The 19,998-nt window shown below is 50.9% G+C and overlaps 1 protein-coding gene across 7 annotated transcripts in view; it reads right to left on the bottom strand.

The window, feature by feature from the left end:
* DLGAP4 (DLG associated protein 4) overlaps positions 1–19,998 on the bottom strand; it is a 90,014-nt gene that overhangs the window by 24,336 nt on the left and 45,680 nt on the right. For 2 of the 7 annotated variants that reach the window (XM_005896019.3, XM_070381677.1), the window contains 3 exons: positions 9,649–10,010; positions 7,076–7,164; positions 6,116–6,528 (listed from right to left, as the gene is read on the bottom strand). In XM_005896019.3, coding sequence (XP_005896081.2) covers positions 6,116–6,528; positions 7,076–7,164; positions 9,649–10,010 — 864 coding nt within the window. Of the gene's footprint in view, positions 1–6,115; positions 6,529–7,075; positions 7,165–7,419; positions 7,500–9,648; positions 10,011–10,548; positions 10,589–12,350; positions 12,426–12,570; positions 12,605–19,998 lie in introns of those variants that run through there. The other 5 variants (XM_070381674.1, XM_070381675.1, XM_070381678.1 and 2 more) reach the window with 5 other exon arrangements.

Below are 19,998 nucleotides of genomic sequence, written 5' to 3'. Positions count from 1 at the left end.
ACTATATATTAAGTACCTGGCTTCCTTTGTTATCCTGACATGATTTTTACTGTGTGTTATTTGAAACCAGTATTCTGAGGTGTCTGCAAGCCTACCTCTCAGAAGGCCCTGCCCACAGACCTGCTGGTTACCTCTCACTGCCTCATTGTTTTTTGTCCCAATTAAAAAAAAACTTTTTTTGTTTTGTTTTAGTTGTGCTGGGTTGTCAGTGCAGCTCGTGGGCTTCTCTAATTGCAGGGTGTGGGCTTAGTTGCCCTGTGGCATGTGGGATCTTAGTTCCTAGACCAGGGATCAGACTTGAGTCCCCTGCATTGGAAGGTGGATTCTTAACCACTGGACCACCAGGGAAGTCCCTGTCCTAATTTTAATTTTATTAAATTAATATATATTCATAATTTTAAAAAAAAACAGAAGCACAGCAATAAAAGAAAAATAGATAAATTGGATTTTATCAGAATTAAAAACTTTTGCACATCAAAGGACACTATGAAGAAAATGAAAAGACAACCTACAAAATGGAAGAAAATATTTATAAATCATATATCTGACAAGGGCCTATTATCCAGAATATGTAAAGATCTCCTAAATTCAACCACAAAAAGACAAACAGCCCCATTAAAGAGATTATTTGAATTAGATATTTCTCCAAAGATATACAAATGACCAATAAGAACACGAAAAGATGCTTAGTATCAGTCATTCAGTTCAGTTCAGTCGCTCAGTTGTGTTCGACTGTTTGCAACCCCATGAATCGCAGCACGCCAGGCCTCCCTGTCCATCACCAACTCCCGGATTTCACTCAAACCCACGTCCATCAAGTCGGTGATGCCATCCAGCCATCTCATCCTCTGTCGTCCCCTTTTCCTCCTGCCCCCAATCCCTCCCAGCATCAGAGTCTTTTCCATTGAGTCAAGTCTTCGAATGAGGTGGCCAAAGTACTGGAGTTTCAGCTTTAGCATCATTCCCTCCAAAGAACACCCAGGGCTGATCTCCTTGCAGTCCAAGGGACTCTCAGGAGTCTTCTCCAACACCACAGTTCAAAAGGATCAATTCTATCAGTCATTAGGGAAATGCAAATCAAAATGACAAGATACTACTTTATACCTGCTAGGATGGTTATAATTTTTTTTTAAAAGATGGAATAACAAGTGTTAGCAAAAATATAGTGAAACTGGAACCCTTATGCATTGCTGGTGGGAATGTAAAGTGGTGCAACTGCTGTGGAAAACAGTTTGGCGATTCCTCAAAAAGCTACGGAGAAGGAGATGGCACCCCACTCCAGTACTCTTGCCTGGAATATCCCATGGACAGAGGAGCCTGGTAGGCTGAAGTCCATGGGGTCGCTAGGAGTTGGACACGACTGAGAGACTTCACTTTCACTTTTCACTTTCATGCATTGGAGAAGGCAATGGCAACCCACTCCAGTGTTCTTGCCTGGAGAATCCCAGGGACGAGGGAGCCTGGTGGGCTGCCATCTATGGGGTCGCACAGAGTCAGACTCGACTGAAGCGACTTAGCAGCAGCAGTAGCAGCAAAAAGCCAGACACAGAATTACCATGTGACCCAGCAATTCCACTTCTGGGTTTAAACTCAAAAGAACTGAAAATTGGAATGAAACAGATTCTTATATCCAGTGTTCACTGCAGCATTATTCATAGTAGCTAAAAGGTGAAAAAACCCAAATGTCTACCAACAGGTGAATGGACCAAACAAATGTGGTATCAATATTCAAATACAGTAGAATATACTATTCAGCTATAAAAAGGAAGGAAGTTCCGATATGCTACAACGTGGATGAACCTTGAAAACATGCCAGACACAAAAGGACAAGCACTATCATTCTACTTACATGAACGATCTAGAATAGGGAAGTTCATAGAGACAGAAGGCAGATTAGAGGTTACCAGGGGCTGTGCAGAGGGGAATGGGGAACTATTGCTTAATAGGCACAGAATCTCAATTTGAGGTGATATAAAAGTTTTGGAAATAGATGTTGGTGATATACAATATTGTGAATATAAGTAATGCCATTGCATTACACTTAAAAGTGGTTAAAATGGCAGGTGTTACATATATTTCATAGTAACAAAATGAAAAAAATTTAAAGAATTACCACATGATCCAGCACTTCCACGCCCAGCTATATACTCAAAAGACTTGAACGAAGGTAGTCAAACAAAATCTTGTACATGAATGTTCACAGCGGCATTATTCATAATAGTTTTATCTGCTGTTATGAGTTTTATCCTGCTATTAGAGAGTTTTTATCCTGATGGTTAAATAATTATTTTTTCATCTTTGATGCTATTACTGTATATTACCAACACACCAGTATATTACCATGACTTTTGCTGTTTTTATATAATTTGCTTTTGCTAACTCTAAAATTAAGTTTTATTTTATTTTTTGGCCATGCCACATGGCCTGAGGGATTCTTAGTTCCCAATCAGGGACTGAACCTGGGACACAGCAGAGAAAGTGCTGAGTCCTAATCACTGGACTGCCAGGAAATTCTGAAGTTCTATTTTAAATCAAATCATAAAATTAAAAAACAAGAGGAACTACTAGGCTAACAATAAAGTCAGCAATCTTATACTCCATCCCTTCCTGCTCCTGGGTTAGTTGCTCACTTTTTTTGTTTGTTTGTTTTTTTTTTAGTTGCTCACTTTTAATATAAATAAACAACCAAAGATTACTTGACATTCCAAGAAAGATTCCAACTGAAAAAGATACATAGAAAGAAGCATCTAAAGGAAACAGAGAGAACACAGAGACACGTGAAAACTTAAATAAATATATATGTAGGTCTTAGAAAGATAGAAGATACTCTATCCACTTAACAAGGAAAAACTGTTACTAAAAAGGAACAGAGTAACAAAGTGCTGTTATACGGATGGCTCTAATAAACATTTGATGGACACAGTGAAGTCAGGAAAACCTCCAAATCTCAATAGATTTCTCCAGTAAAAGATACACAAGTAGCATATGCAAAAATGCTATACACTTTATTAGCCACCATGGAAACACAAGTCCAAGTCACAACAAGGCACTGCTTTCCCCCTGTGATGGCTATAATCATAAGGGCAGTAATTACAGGAGTTCAAGTGAGGAGGTGGGGAAATTAGAACCCTGGTGTGCTGCTAGTGGGAATGTTATAAATGGAGCAGTCATTATGGAAGTTCAGCAGGTTCCTCCAAAAGTTAAACACGAAATAACCATATGACCCAGCAATTACACTTCTGGTTATATACACAAACTTGTACACAAATGTGCACAGCAGCATTATTCACACTAGCCTAAAAGTGGAAACAATTCAAATGTCCATCAACAGACAAATGTTTAAATAAAATGTAGTATATCCATAAAATGGAGTATTATTCCATGGTAAGGAATGAAAACCTGATACATGCTACACCATGAATGAACCTGCAAAACGTGGCAAAAAAAGGCAAAAGTGAGACACAAAAGACCTGTCATGATCATACTGTATGACTCAATTTGCGTAAATGTCCAGAATAGGCAAATCCGCAGAGACAGAATTAGTGGTTGCTAAGAGACAGTGGGGCGGAGGTGATGAAGGGTGACTGCTTATAGTCATGGGGTTTCCTTTTGGAGTGATGAAGATGTTCTGAATTCAGACAGCAGTGATGGTTGCACATCATTATGAGTGTACTAACTGTACTAATGGTAACACTGTAAAAGGGTCAATTTTATGGCATGTGAATTATATCTCAAAGTTGTTATAGCATGGAAAAAAAAAGAAAAAGCCTTCCAGAAAGACAGACAATAAAAAGAGACAAAAAAGATCTGAGACAGGATCAACTCAGCAAACCCAACATCTGAGTGACAGCAGTTTCAGAGAGACAAAACAAAACAAGTGAGGGAATTATTTTTTAAAAATTAATGTAAGACTATTTCTCAGAAACAAAAGGTCTGAGTCTCCACATACAAGTGGCCTATTAACCACTGGTGCAAAGACCCATTCCAGGACACAGCATCTAGAACCTTCACAAGAGGTGAAGTGAAGACTTAACAGCTTCCAAGGACTGAGAACTGGATCGGCCTCAAACTTTTAGGCACAAGTGAAAGTGAAAGTCTTAGTTACTCAGTCGTGTCCAGCTGTTTTGTGATCCCATGGACTGTAGCCCTCCAGGCTCCTCTGTCCATGGAATTATCCAGGAAAGAAAACTGGAGGGGGTTGCCATTTCCTTCTCCAGGGGATCTTCCCGACCCTGGGGCTGAACCCACATCTTATGCATTGCAGTTAGATTCTTTACCATCTGAACCACCAGGGAAATCCACACTTTATTTTTTTTTTTTTAAGCACAAGTAATGGAAGCTAAGTATAATACAGCCTCTTTAAGGTTCTAAGGGAAAATTATTTTCAATTTTATTTAATATTATATATATATATCTACATTTATATAAAAATAATGGGTATTTATTATTTTCAACTTTACACTCAGCCAAACTATATGAGGTCCGAAAAAAGACATGGTGGTTTCCAAAAATTTATCTCCAACTGAAGGTGTGTTCCAGTAAAGTGAAGGACTAAACCCAGGAAAGCAGAAGACCACATGATCCAAAAAGCAGGAAAGTAGCTACGGGCAGTCTCAGGTGATGAAAAGGGAAGTCTCCGGACAGCAGCTAGGTAGCAGGCCTAGATAGCAACTTGGCCAGACCACAGCCGGGGACAGAGGGCGCTGGGAGAAAACAGGAGATCATGAGATGATCTGATACGTCTGCACACCTGGGAAACAATGTCGATGGTGGGCTGGCAGATCTTGTGGGGCATGTGAAAAAAATTACAAATAAGAGCTTAGAAAACAAAGTATACAGAAGAGGAGGCAACCATTCTTTTTAGGAAAAACAAGACGTATCAGACAATGAAATCATACTACAAGGCTCTGCAGTGAACATCACTTACATGCTCACAGTAAACAGAAATACTGGTGGTTTTTTTAACCCCAAACTGATGTAATATATGGAGGGTGGGGCACAGGAAGTGGAGGTGACAGAGCTAAATATGAACTATTATAGCCGATTTCAATACATGATGATGACTAACTTAAGAGGAAATGAAAGGTATTCCCATTTAAAAAAAAATGAAATAAATATTGAAGGTAGATACCAGAAGACAGAGCAGTTGAGAGCTGAAGGTGGGGAAGGCTGAGGAAGAAGGCCAGAGGGCTGGATGGTTTCTATTAGAAGCAGTTCAGGATCCATGCCGCTGCTCTGATTTTGTAAATACTAGTATTGTAAGAAGTCATTAGGTATATACCTCACAACAGTTCCCTGCTGTGACATCAAAGCTGGGAACTGGCCTAGAGACAGTAGAAACAGGGACTCTGCAGCATCAAGGGGTGTCTTCCTCAGGCCCTGCCCACCAGGGGTTAGTGGGATGCTTCGTCCCTTCTGGACAATCTAAGGACCTGTCCCTCCTGCCTGGTCTGTGGAGGGGAGCAAACTGGAGGCCAGAGCTTCCCTCCCCTGTATCAACCACCTGTGACTCCAGGCTCCCTACATATTCCTAGATCTTTCTTGAACTAATTTCTCAGGGGAATTTTTGGGAACAGGTATGGTATTAACAGAAACCTAAGTGGGGAAGTAGATGATTTCTGTCTCACCCATTCACAGTTCCTCACACCCTGCTGAGCCCACAGTTAGATCCTTGATGCTTGGCACACAGTAGGTGCTCAATAAGGAACTGCTGAAGGTGTAATTATAGTGCCAAGTTTCTGTGCTTGGTACTTCATCAGACCTTGAACAAGTACTACTACATCAGACGGTAGGACTATCTCCACATTACAGGTAAGGAAACAGGCTCAGAGAAACCTGCCCAGGTCACTTCCCTAGTAAGGAAAGAGCTGGGATTTAACCCCGGGGACGGCTGACCCCACAGCCTATGCAACTAGCAGCTGCTGACGTAAATTCTTTCTGGAAAAAGCTGGTTATGTAGGTGGATAGAAGGAAGAAAAGCAAGAATGAAAATAAGAGGTGGGCTCACAACTGAGCCTAAGAAGAGAACTTAAAGAGACTCCCCGTGCCGAACCCTGGAGACTTAGGGCTGGCACCCCCACAGTCTGCCCCAGCCAGCCGGCCTCGCAGTACCCACCTTCTTCAGAGAGGTTGTTCTCTTTGGTCTCCTTGTCCATCTGGCAGCACCAGCCCTCCAGCCGTTCCGTTTCTGCCTGGAGCAGCTTCAGGAACCAGTAGCCGTCCCGGCGGCAGGCCCCGGGCTGCGCGGGCTCTGCCGGGGAGCTGGAGGAGGTCTCCAGCCAGGGGTCGGGCGGGGGCAGCGAGGACGCCTCCAAGGCAGGGTCGCTGTTGTCTCCATAGGAGAGGTTGCGCTTGATCTGGGCAATCTTGGGGGCCTGCCGGGGGCCGGCATCGATGCTGATGGAGTTGGGGTGCGGGGTGCAGTCTGGGAGGCTCTTCTCAGAGGACTTACAGCTTGAGTCATTGGCATCCTGGGTATCCGAGTCGGTGTCCCGTCGGGAGGACATGCTGTGAGAGGGGGCACTGCTTCTGTGGGGGGCAGGGAGGGAACGGCGTGGAGGAGGAGTGGGGACAGGAAAGGGTGAGTCACCAAGAGGGTCAGAGACCAGAGGCCACCCCGACCCGGACACACGGGAGACAGAGAAACGGATGCATCGTCTGCTCACCATGCGCCTGAAGCGGGTCCCACAGCCCCGTCTCATTCTCAGCTCAGCCCCCGCCCTGCCCGCACACGCACACACGGACAAGGTCATAAGGTTGCCTGTTTACTGCAGCGGGGCCAGGAAGCCCACCAACATTGGGGGTGCTGGGCCGTGACTCCGCCCGGCCTCAGTCCCCGTGGCTGATTCCTCTCACGGAGCAAGCGCTCACCCTTGCTCATCAGCACACCCGGCCGCCCCGCCCGCCCAGCCTCCCACGCCTGGACCACCGCCCGCACCCCCAACCCAGCTTGGTTCTTAGAAATCCAGCAAGGAGAAGTGGGTTAGGGAGAGCAGGAGGAGGAGGCGCGGGAGAGGTGAGAGCAGAGGGAGGGAGAGGAGAGGGGAGAGGCAGCCACCACCTCGGTGCCACTTACCGCCAGTCGTCCTCTACCTGAACCCCGATGGACTGGAATTTGGTAGCGGGACTGGGCTCCTCGTTTGGCACTGGCTGAATGCAGTCAACCTTATTGAAGGACAACGACAGCCACGGCACGGGGACAAAGACAAAAATAAAAAAACAAACACCACACTTGCTGCTGAAATTCACATTAGTGGGACGACGCAAACGGACGAGCAGACAGACGCACACGAGGCATGCGGACACTGCACGTGGGCCCGAGGCCGGACCAGGTGAAGCCGGGCACTGCTCATTCGCGCGGAGGCGGGCGGGCAGGCGGGCGGGAGGTGGGATGGGGTGGAGAGGACCGCCTTTCCCTACTCTGAGGAGGGTGCCATCACATCGATCGCTTTGGGTCCGTTGTCCTCCGAGAGGTGGGAACCGTTCCTTCTAGTCCTCTCCTTTACACGCATCAGAGAGAAGAAAAAAAAAAAAAAGGACAACGAAAGAGAAAGAAAACACACACACACAAAGCCACAGCCGTTATCTGGTGTAGTTGAAGCCGGGCTGTCTCGAGGCAGAGGTCACTCCCCCAACCCTGCAGCTGAAGGGCAGGCTGGGGGCGCCACACGAGGGGCAAACCTTGGGCAGCAGTTCTGGATTTGAAAGCTGTCACCAAGGCCACAGCCGGCCCAGTCCCTGGGCCATACAGGACGCCATCCCTGGGCCTTGATCACACTCAGCTAAGGTTACCTTCAGCACCAAGTGGGCCGGGGGGGCAGTAGGGCCAGGGCCACGCGCAAGGCCAGCTCTCTCTCTATACCAGGGATGCTCTGGGCCTACCTTTCATTCCTGGGACAGAGGTATGTGGCCACAGAGTAGCCAGGCCAGCCCCCCCCATCACCCCTCATGAATGAGGGAGAACCCACGTTTGAGCAATTTGAGGAACTAAGGGATGGGACGAGGGTTGTTGGGACTGTCACTAGAAATTGGAAGCTCTGGTCTCTTGGCTTCACAGAGGCTAGAGAGGCTTCCTGGGACGGGGCTGAGTGCCTGGCACCTCCCCACCATGGAGGGTGTAACTGCATGTCTCCTTCAGCTATAGCCAGCTCAGGGGACGTGGCATCACTGGCTCCCAGGAACTGCTTGGAGAGCTTGGATGGGGGTGGGGTGATCCGACAGGGAGAAGCCTAGATGGGCCCGAGAGCCAGAGTTCGCAGCCCTGTGTGAGCCTCTGAGTGAAAGAATCAGGGTGAGTCTAACTCTCCCTCGGGTCTTCTGTAAAGATGAGAGCGTCTGGTTTGGCCAAAGAGAGGGTGGGGCTGCCCAACCAAGACTAGGCTGTTTTCTGTACCCCTCAGAATCCCTCCAGAGTGACGTGCAAGCCAGGGGCTGAACTTCTTACGAAGGAGACCAGAAAACAAGTCTCCCGGCCAACTTTCTTGTGTCCGTGGCGAAACTGTAGCCCAGAGCTGCCTAAACCCTGCCTCCCCAAGAAGCAAGTGCAAGCAACTGGCCAGTGAGCCATCTCTGGTCCATTCAGCCCTCCTTAGAGTCCCATGTTCCTTCTGTAATTCTGGTGCTTTGTCGTGCACTTGGCCAGGGGTGGCCGGGGAAACGGACAGCCTGTCTGATCTAAGCCACCATGCAAGCCACCTGGATGTCCTTGATCGCCATTTGGGTTAGGAGGGGCTCTGCCATCCCCAAGCTCTCAGCCCACTGTAGCTGCCCTCCCCACGCCCCACCCCCGCCCGGAGCGTGCTTTACTTAATTAAGGACGTAGCACAGCTCTTGAAAGTCGCCAGGCGGGGCCCAGGTTTCCCCTGCTCAGCTCACAGCACAAGTACTGCTATGAGATCATGCTACCGCGCAGCAGTGCGGGGGAAGCTAGCGCACCCGGCCCTGCTGTGCTCTGCGGTCACGAGTGCGCTGTGAGCCCGGCTTCCCGAGGCGTCTCCTGGCTTTGGCCCCTCGGTCCCAGGGAATTATCTGCCTGGATAGTTTCTTGCGGAGGGAGGCGTCAGGACCGACGTCCCACTTCTCAATCTGTTGTGGGCCTGGCACCTTGAGCAACCTACCTGTCCCCAAGGCCCGAGAAGGCTCTGGGCAAAGTCCCCCTGGAGCAACCCCCAAGGCTCCAGGGCCCTGGGTCCTGGTCCCCCCGGCCCTTGGCGTCTATGCTCCACGCTGCTCCCACCACCAGGCAGGGCTGCAGCCTCCGCACCTGAGCTGACCTTGGATCAGAGAACTGTGGGGCCAGTCCTGTCTCCCACATGTTGGCTGGCAGGGCAAAGGGTGGAGTGAACAGACAGACAAAGGACAGGCAAACAGTGGACAGGAGATGGCTGGCTGAGTGTAACTACATTCACCGGGACAACCCATCGCTGGAGCGGGGACACGTGCCCACAGCTGCACGGCCCGCACCACGTTCGGGCGACCTCGAGGAAGGCATGGCTTATGGGTGGAATTTGGTTTGGCCACTTGGGGCCAACCCCCCAAAACAGACAAACCACCGTGACCCAGGAGACCTAGTGGGCCTCCGCCAGATGTAATTACACGCAGGCAGGTGCGCGGTGCAGGCCGAGGACAGAGTGCGAAAGGGGCCCCTACTTGTATTCCTATAGATGACAGTTTCCTTTTGGGGATGGCCTCGGGGTGGGATTCAGAGCTGGTCAGCGTCCCTTGTTCGCTCTTCAGAGCTGCATGTTTTGGGGGTGGCTCGGGGGCCTCGGGGGCTGGGGTAACACCGCCCCGTGTCACGCTGGGTGGGCGGGTACTGCTGTCCAGGCTGTCCGAGGAGTTGCTCAGGCCAGACTGGCTCGTCACTTCGCTCTTGTGGTCCTGGCTGTCCAGGTAGGTGTCCTGGGCAGACTCGGTGCTGCTCTGGACTGTGACAGAGATGAACGGCTTTGACGTGGTGCGTGGAGGGACCGGTGGCGGGGTCTTCTTATACGCCACTAGGCATGATGAACCTGCAGATGGGTGAGAGGAAGGCAGGGGAGGGGTGAAGCCGCCAGCCCTCTGGAGTCCCTTTCAGGGCTGAGGCCCCACCTGACCCGACCCTAGCTCTGGCCTCGGTGAGGATTTCTGGAGGAGAATGGGGGTCAGACACAGCCATGACCAAGACAGACAGACCTGAGCCCTGCCCATCCTCATGCTGAGCCAAGGTCAAGTCTAGTGGGGGATGCCCACAGGGAACAACAACACCCTCCGCCTCTTAGTCCCACACAAAGGGATTATCCAGCTGGGGCAAACATGGTGACAGCAGAGGTGTGGTCAGGACAGTTCAAGAATGGTTAACCTCGCCTGTCCTCAAATGCAGAGACCTGCCACCCCCTTCTCGGTCTTTCCTTCCTGCTCTACCTTCCCTCCCCCCGCTGCTCCGCTGCTGGAGGCCCCCTCCCTGTCTGGTCAAAGACCAGCGCATCCTTCAGGGCTCAGTTATCCTTCCCCACAGGGTGCCATTCCCACCCTACCACCCCCACCTCATTATGTGAAAACTCCACACACCAGTCTGCCTCCCCCAAGACTCCATCGCACCCAGTCAGGCTCTCTATTTCCAGCAAGACTCAGGGAACTAAGACCTGCCCTGGGTGGGAAGTAGGGTCTCAGAGTCCCGTTCCGGTCCTGGCCCAGGGCTGGCTCCACTTTCGGTCTGAAACAGGAGACGCTGGTCAACTAGCAGAAGCTACTTCCTCTGAGGGGTGGGGTCACATCCAGTGGCTTTTCTTGGCATCTTAACTCCAACTGTCCGTTCCCCAGTGAGGACGGAAACAGCCTCTACCAAGGTGAGGCCCACAGGGAGCAGGAGCCAGAGGAGGGGCTTTAAGCCTGGCCTTCAAGGGGCTGCCAATCAAGGTGATGGTGACGGCCCAGTGGGAACCCTCGAAACAAGGCTCAGAGCCACCAGGGCCGTGGACAAGGCACAGGAGAACCCATTCATCTGCCCCATGAGACATCACTGTGCAAACACCAGAATGGCCAAAATGAGAAACGGCGACAACACCAAATGCTGCTGAGGATGTGGGAAAATGGAATCACTCGCACATGGCTGGTGGGAGTGTAAAATGATACAACCACCTGGAAAACGATCTGGCAGTTTCTTTTAAAATCAAACATGCAGATATCATACAACCCAATAACCACACTCTTGGGCATCTAGCCCACAGAAATGATAACACGTTCACAAAAAACTTAGCCATGTATGTTCAAGGCAACTGTATGTGATATAGGCCTAAACTGGAAACAACCCGGAAGTCCTTCAATGGGTGAGCAGCTGTGGTGCACCCAGACCATGGGAGACCACTCAGCAACCGAGAGAAAGGAACCACCGATGTAAGCGACCACTTGGGTGAATCTCAAGTGAATCATGCCTCGTGAAAAAGCTATCTCAAAAGTTACAGAGCACGTAATTCTATTTATAAAACATTACTGAAATGACCTAATTACAGAGATGGGAACAGATGTGCGGAGACTAGGGGGAGAAAGTGATGAAGAGGCTGGAGCGACTTGGTTATAAAAGGGTGACAGGGAAGACCCCAGCACGTGCTCACTGGTGGGAGCTGTGTATCTTGGCCGTGCCGGTGGACACAGGCACCTGCACTTGTGATGAAAGCAGTGGATTAAATGCACCACAGGTGATACAAGTGAAGACGGCGGAATCTGAGTAAGACCGCCGGGCTGTATCTGTGTCAGTATTCCGGCTATGACAGCAGACTACAGGTCTGCAAGATTTGATCACTGAAGGAAACCGGGTAACGGGTACCAGGATCCTTCTGTATTATTTCCTGCCAGTGTATGCAAATTACCACTGCCTAAAAAGAAAAAGCCGACTCACTGGAAAAGACCCTGATGCTGGGAGGGATTGGGGTAGGAGGAGAAGGGGACGACAGAGGATGAGATGGCTGGATGGCATCACCGACTCGATGGATGTGAGTTTGAGCAAACTCCAGGAGATGGTGAAGGACAGGGAAGCCTGGTGTGCTGCAGTCCATGTGGACATAAAGAGTTAGACACGACTGAGTGACCAAACAACAACAAAAATAAAAAATGCAATTTAGACAGTCCGCCTGTTCACCTGACAGACACGTGTACTAGGCCAGGCCCATACTGGGGACTAGGAAAGCCAGGGGCCCTCCTCAGCAGAGCGACAGCCGAGTGCCTCAACAACAACAGAGGCCACCCCAGGAAAGCCCCGGAGCCAGGAGCCACGTCTCGTGCCCGCCCCAGGTGACTCTGCTCCGGGAGCTTTCAGTCCCTTCTCTGTTCAGAATTCCCCAGCCCTGCTTGGGGAGCCCCTCAGACACACACACCTGCTACATCACTGAGGTCAGACAGCCCAGGGCCAGCGCAGCTCTGACTGCTTTCTCGTTCTGAGGGAGACAGGCCTAGGGGTGAGCCAAAAGTTTACCACTCCCCAGCCCCTGGTGGGAGACTGGACTGGTTCTCAGACCAGGCCCGGGGCAGTCTCCCTCAAGAGCTGACACAGAGAGCAGCCTGTTGAAGCCCACGACCAGCAGAGCCCGGACTCACCAGGGATTTCATGATTCATTTGTTTGGTTGGCCTGAAAGTTCCAAGGAAGCTTCAGTGGAGTTTTCTTCCCCAGATCAGGAGGAAACCTCAATCTGCTCAAAATGCTTAAAGGGGGACACGTCCCTAAGAACATCTCCCTAAAGGGGGTGGCAGTGAGCGTGAGGACCCAGAATTGGGCTCTAAGCCTAGCTGAGGCCCTGTGATCACAGGCGAGGTCCTTGTCCCCCACCTGTGCTGTCGGCTGACACTGGCCTGAAGGAGTCAATCTGTGCGGGGACGCGCCCCACCCAGGACACTATGGGACCGTCCACAGTCGAGGGCCTGTACAGAGGGCTGACCCTCCAGTCTCTGTCAGGGTGTGTAGGCCGGAGTCCTGCTGATGTACTCACTCATTAGAGAGAGAGAGAAAGTGAACTAGGAGGCCAGGCCAGATAGCCAGGTGTGGTAAAAGAAAAGTGAACTTACCTTGGATTCTCTACGTCTCCAGGGGCACAGGTGACAGTCAGACAAGTGGTATGACTAATGGAGTGGGTTTGGAGCCTTGGGGCCTCTGTGGGTGGGAGGCGGCACTCATTGTGAGCACTGTACCCCACCCCCCCACCCAGGGCAGGAGGATGGGGCCTGACTCTAAGGAACAGCCCTCATTTCACAGGCATGAAATGCCAAGAAATACAGGCCAACACCTCCGCAGCCCCTTCCAGCATCCAGATGCAGCCAGCCTGTGTTCTCAACTCCTGCACTTCCTCCCACCTCGGGGCTTTTACACATGCTGTCCCTTTTGCCTGGAAGGCTTCTCTCAGCTCCTCACGTTTCAGGGGTCACTTCCTCCCTGAGGCCTCCCCTGACTGCTCCCTAATCTCGCGTCTCTCAGGATCTCCATCAGAGTACCTGCCACATTTGTCATCGCTCATCTCAGCATTTACTCGCCAGTGGTTACAGGCCTGACGTGGATGGGGGACTCTGTCTGTCTTGGCACAGCAGGTCGTATCCCAGGCCCATGGTGACGTCTCAAGCACAGAAAGCTCTCAATAAGTATTTGCTGAATAAGAAAAAGAACCTCACCACTACAAAAAAGCCCTCGGGTGCTGAAAATCAGGATTTAGCCATAGTGAAGGCTTCTGGCACTTTAGAACCTGAGGTTCTAGTCCCATCCCAACTCTGGAGCCCATTCTTCTTGGTCCCGCTTTCCCATGCGGACAGCCTCACCTCCCACCCTCCCACACCCTCAGCATGCCCCTTCGAGCTTGAGAGAGCCCTCCCACCCTTTCCCAAACATGCCACACTCTTCATGCACCGAAGCCCTCTTGCACATGCATCATCTCAGGCAAAACCCCTCTGCACATCCTCCATGTTTCCTGCCCTCCGGCCCAGCCCTCCACCCCCAGCCCTTTCTGGCCCAGGCAGTCTGACCCTCTCCTCTGGAGCACTCAGGCCCATGGCCAAGTCTCCGACTGAGTGTGTATCCCATGCATGTGGGCAGCCGGGCCCCAGTCCAGAGGGTGCACAACCATCATTTGCTAACGAACTTTAGAGGAAGCAAATGCCCCGAGCCCCAAGATGTTGGCACCGGCCAGGATGTGACTGCGGCCCTCCCTGCCCTGTGTGGAGACGTTCTGTGCGCCACACTTGACACCGGCATGGTGAGTGGGGCCAACTCTGTGTCCATTCACTCTGGAAAGCTTTCAGACCTGCCCTGGGAAGCGTGGGGATCGCTCCAGGATGACTAGCTCCTCCAGCTGGTTCTTGTGTGTGTTTTTAAAGATTCTGAGAGAAGTGTCTGCTGAGCCCTAGCACTGTCTGCGCACTGCACTGCTGAGCCCTGGGGGCCGCGTGCCTCCCTGCCCTCTCCTCGGCCCGGCCGGTCCCTCACGCCCAGGATCAGACAGAAGCCGGCTGTGCGAGGCCACCTGCCCCCGACCCCAGACATCCAGCCCAGTCTCCCCACCCCACTGTGCACAAGCCCTTGCTTCTTCTGAGAAGGGGCCCCCTTTGTCTCATTACTGCCTTCTGCACCAAGGTTTTACCCAGCAAACTCTCAGCTTGGAATAAATTTGCTTCTGCATGTTGTTTGTTTTTTTTAATGTCAAGATACAGAAGATGGCCAATCAGAGTTCAGGTGCTCAGAGGAGTGGCTGTGGTTCCCTAGCAACCTCAGGATGCTAGCCCCCCTGCAAGTGCTTTGGAGGCCCAGCCTGGCCCTCAGGTCTGCTGGTGCCCAGGAGCCGAGCAGGAAGCAGCCTCAACAATGTGGGAGCCACGGCCACAGGCTCTGCAGAAGAGCCAGTGGACCCACCCGAGACCCTGTGCAAACGGAGCTGACCTCAAATCCAGACCTCTAAACTCCCTTGCTGGCTCTGCCAGGCTCCAGGGAGGACTTGTTGGAGGAAGGGCTGACTGAGAACCTGTAAGATCCCTCTTTGTCTCATGCAACGGGTCAACACGCAGCTAAACTGGGCGGCTCACTTGCTATGGTAAAAACAGAAGTCAAGGCTCCCCACCCACTCGGCCTCCAATTCCTCTTTCTTCCCTGTCTCCCTCCCCAAAGCACAGGATGCTGGGAGAAAATCCCAGGAACAGACCGGCCTCTGAGATCCACTTTCCTGTTGACGGCCCGCATGCTCCCTGCTCTTCCCTCCCTGTGCCAGGCTGGAACCACCTCCCTCACTGCTCCTTAGAAGAACATCATCAAACTTTAATTTCAAACACCAGCAAGAGGGACTGGCGGCACTTCTCCCCCCAACATCTTCCTGGAGACCGAGTGCACACAGCCAGGTGCTTCCTAACTGCCTCCCCATCCTTCCCTTCTCTCTTGATCGAGAGCCAGTGCCCGCAGACGCCCCACACTGCTGCTCCCTGGCCCTCCAGCCTCCTCCTTACCTTTCGAATCCCTCTTTGATGCTGATCAATGGGCCACTTAAGGAATCCAATCACACCCCTGCTTTGAAACTTTTCAGTGGTGCCACCACCCACCCAGTGGAATTGGAACAAACCCTTCAGTTGTGGGGGAGGGGGGCGGGAGGTGGCCTCAAGGCCTCCAGAACCTACACTGGCCTCCCACCCCTAAGTCCACAGGAGCCAAGAGGTTACCAAGGTGACACTCTGGGGAAGATAAAGCCACAAAGCTCAGGGAGTCCCAGCCCTGTCCAGAGGGGACGCGCTCAGGACACACTCCTGTTGGTGTTGGTTCCAACACTAACCGCAGACCTCACTGAGCGAGTGCTCCATCTACACCCAGCCCTCATTATTAACAAGTCTGTAACGCAAGTTTGCCTACACGCTAAGACTCATCTGTAACCTTTAAATCAACACTCGTGGGGCTTTTGTGGCCACTGGCAGAGCCTGACAGATCGAATCGCCCCCACACGCAGGTTCCCAGCTGACACTGAACAGGGCGACACTGTCCTTCTGTTTCAGCTCATACTGTAAACAAGCCTCCTTTTCCTGGTCTCCTTGATGCTGCACTTCCACATTTTTGTGTGTTTTTTGTTGCTGGTGGTGATTTCTCAGTTTGAAACGGCCTGAAGTATAGTGCCGAAGTGCTGTCCAGTGCTGTTAAGTGCAGGAAGGCTGTGATGTGCCTTATGGAGAAACCATCTGTGTCAGACAAGCTTCGTTCAGGCATGAGTTACAGTGTTACTGGCCGAATTCCACGTTGACACATCAACAATATACTAAATAGGTGTCTTTAACACAGTCGCACCCCACTCCAGTACTCTTGCCTGGAATATCCCATGGACGGAGGAGCCTGGTGGGCTGCAATCCATGGGGTCGCTAAGAGTCAGACATGACTTCACTTTCACTTTTCACTTTCATGCACTGGAGAAGGAAATGGCAACCCACTCCAGTGTTCTTGCTTGGAGAATCCCAGGGATGGGGGAGCCTGGTGGTCTGCCATCTATGGGGTTGCACAGAGTCGGACACGACTGAAGCGACTTAGCAGCAGCAGCAGACTTTATTTTTCTGGGCTCCAAAATCACCGCAGATGGTGACTGCAGCCATGAAATTAAAAGACGCTTACTCCTTGGAAGAAAAGTTATGACCAACCTAGATAGCATATTGAAAAGCAGAGACATTACTCTGCCAACAAAGGTCCGTCTAGTCAAGGCTATGGTTTTTCCAGTGGTCATGTATGGATGTGAGAGTTGGAGAATTGATGCTTTTGAACTGTGGTGTTGGAGAAGACTCTTGAGAGTCCCTTGGACTGCAAAGAGATCCAGCCAGTCCATCCAGCCAGATCCAGATCAGTCCAGCTGATCTGGAGGAGATCAGCCCTGGGATTTCTTTGGAAGGAATGATGCTAAAGCTGAAACTCCAGTACTTTGGCCACCTCTGCGAAGAGTTGAAAAGACTCTGATGCTGGGAGGGATCGGGGGCAGGAGGAGAAGGGGACGACAGAAGTTGAGATGGCTGGATGGCATCACTGACTCGATGGACATGAGTCTGAGTGAACTCTGGGAGTTGGTGATGGACAGGGAGGCCTGGCGTGCTGCGATTCGTGGGGTCGCAAAGAGTCGGACACGACTGAGCAACTGAACTGAAGCCTTGGTGTTTTCTGTTGGCAGCTGGTGGACATGCAAGGACTCTGCATTTCCCATTGGAACAATAGTTCAGGATCGCTAATTCAGTGTCTGTGAGACATTATGTGTGTAAGCACTGTGAATAATGAGCATGGATTGGACTTTGGCCAAACGAATCCTCAGAACAGCTATGCGAGGTAGGTCTGTCGTTGCCCCATTTTCCAGGTGGGGCTCAGAGAAGTGGGGAGGCTTGGTGGAGCTCACCTTCTAGCCAGGTGGTACTGGGGCCAGGGCTTGAACCCAGGCTGCCTGAAGTCTGACCGCTCCCCCATGCCCCGGCTACTGCACCAACTCGATGAGGGTCACATGGAGGCAACAGCCTTGAGCACGTCAACTGCTTTGCCCAGAAAGTGGGGTGTGACACCCCAAGTGCTCTGAGTGGGATCCAAAAAGCTGGCAGATATGGAGATGCCTTGTAATCCTGGGGTGGCCCCTGCAACTCCAGTCACCATGGTTTCTGGATGAAGGAGAGACTGATCACCTTCTGAGGGATGGCTGGAAGACATTAAGGTTGACTGGGTCTGGCAGGACTGACCAGAGTCACTGAAGGGAAGGAAAGGCAGGGTTTTTAGGTGGAGGGGTACTCTGAGCAGAGGAGCAGGGCAGAAGAGCTCAAGGCGTGGGCAGACAGATTTGAGCAGGGCCTGGCTTGGCGAAGTGGTAATTCAGCTGGTGAAGGGGAGCCAGGGGGCCCAAGAGAGGGGTGCCGCCTCTCGGACAGGGTCCTTGGTTTCCTGGGGCTGCCCAGACAATGGGAACAGTGCAACCTTCTTGCCCAGAGAATCCCTCACAGTCCCTCTATATGGGCCTGCAGTTGGAGGATTCCACAGCATGCAGACATGACTGCAGCTGGAAGCACGTTATCGCCTCCTATCTCCAAGGCCTGGCACACGAGGCAGCCCTGTGTCAGGCGCCAAGGCCATCCCAAGTCCAGAGTGTCCAGATGAACCTGCGCCTCCCTCCCTGACATCGGCCTTGTTTTCCTGGAGAGGGGACCCCCTGCACTCAGCTACACACTCCAGGAGCCTGGGGAGTCCTACCCCCTCTTCCCCGGCCTCCCCCACAAAAGCACATGTCACAGAGCCAGGTTTCTCTCCATCCCATCAGCCCGGTCCAGGCTTCCACTTCCTACCCTCCTGCCGCCCTGCTTTGTCAGTGGCCCAATTCACCCAGAACCACTCTCCGATAGTGACCCGAGGAGTTACTTAAAAGTACAAACTAGATTACTGCCTCCCTTTTCTAAAGTTCTGCCAAGGCTCCCCATTCTATAACGTTGCCTACTTTGGCCTGCAACAGGCACTGCCTCTTCTCCACGCTCAGCTCCTGCACGTCCCCCTTGCTCCTTCCGTTCCAGTCACGCTGTTGTTCTGCAAACACTGCAAGTGTGTGCTCACATTAGGGCCTCTGAACCTGCTGCTCCCTGTCTGTGATGCTCCCACCCCCATCTCTGCACACCTACTCCTTAACCTGCTCTCATCACTGCTGCCAACTCAGGTCTTGGCTCAGGGGTCATATCCTTGATGGATCCTCCCTGACCACCCTTGTCTACAGCGGCTATTCTTGTTCTGAGGACCTCGTTGGTTTTATCAGGCACTCATCCACCTACTGGTTCACTAGTCTTCTGTCCCTCTCCCCAAACAGATACACATCCTGGGTATCTAACACAGCTTCCTGAGAGTGTGTATGTGTTAGTCACTCAGTCGTGTCTGACTCTTTGTTATCCCAGCCTGCCAGGCTCCTCTGTCCGTGGGATTCTCCAGGCAAGAATCCTGGAGTGGGTTGCCATTTCCTTCTCCAGAGGATCTTCCTGACCTAGGGATTGAACCCGGGTCTCCTGCATTGCAGGCAGACACTTTACAGACTAACCCTGAATATTTTATAGAATTAAAATGCTTTCCTAGGACCAAGCCCAATACAGGGCTGGGCTCAGTAAATATTTATTGAATGACTGAACAAACCTGTTTGACAGCTGGATAGACTGAGGCTCAGGGAAGAATAATTTACTCCTGACTTGGAGCTGTAATCTAATGCCCAGGGCAAACACTCTGAAAAACTCCCTGTGAATTGGTACAGACACTATGGATAATAATATGGTGGTCTCCTAAAAAACTAAAAATAAGAGCTACCGTATAACCCTGCAATACCACTCCTGGGCATACATGCCCTGAAAGGATACATGTACCTCAGAGTTCACCGGAGCACTGTTTGCAACAGCCATGGCACTGAAGCAACCTGCATGTCCACTGACAGAGGACAAGAAGACGTGGCGCATACATACAATGGGATATTACACAGCTATTAAAAAGAACGAAATAATGTCATTTGCAGCAACATACACAGACCTAGAGATTCTCACAGCGAGTGAAGTGAGTCATTCAGACAGAGAAGGAGAGATATTGCATGATATCCCTTACAGGCAGAATCTAAAAAGAAAATGATAAAAATGAACTTATTTACAAAACAGAAACAGACTCAGACGTAGAGAATGAACTTAGGGCTGCCAAGGGGTAGGGATAGAGGAAGGGATAGTTAGTGAGTTTGGGATAGACATGTACACACTGCTATATTTAAAATAGATAACCAACAAGAACCTACTGTATAGCACACGGAACTTTGCTCATGTTATGTGGCAGCCTGGATGGGAGGGGAGTTTGGGGGAGAAGGGATACATGTGCATGTATGGCCGAGTCCCTTCACTGTTCACCTGAAACTATCAAAACATTGTTAATCAATACAATATAAATTGTATTCCCAATACAATATCCCAATATAAATTGTATTCCCAAAAACTATATCCCAATACAAAATAAAAAGTTTAAAAAAAATAAAAAACAAAGAGGAAAGATCCCT

This window comes from Bos mutus, chromosome 13 (assembly GCF_027580195.1).
Source record: "Bos mutus isolate GX-2022 chromosome 13, NWIPB_WYAK_1.1, whole genome shotgun sequence".
NCBI lineage: Eukaryota > Metazoa > Chordata > Mammalia > Artiodactyla > Bovidae > Bos > Bos mutus.
This window is presented reverse-complemented; position numbering and strand designations above follow the sequence as displayed.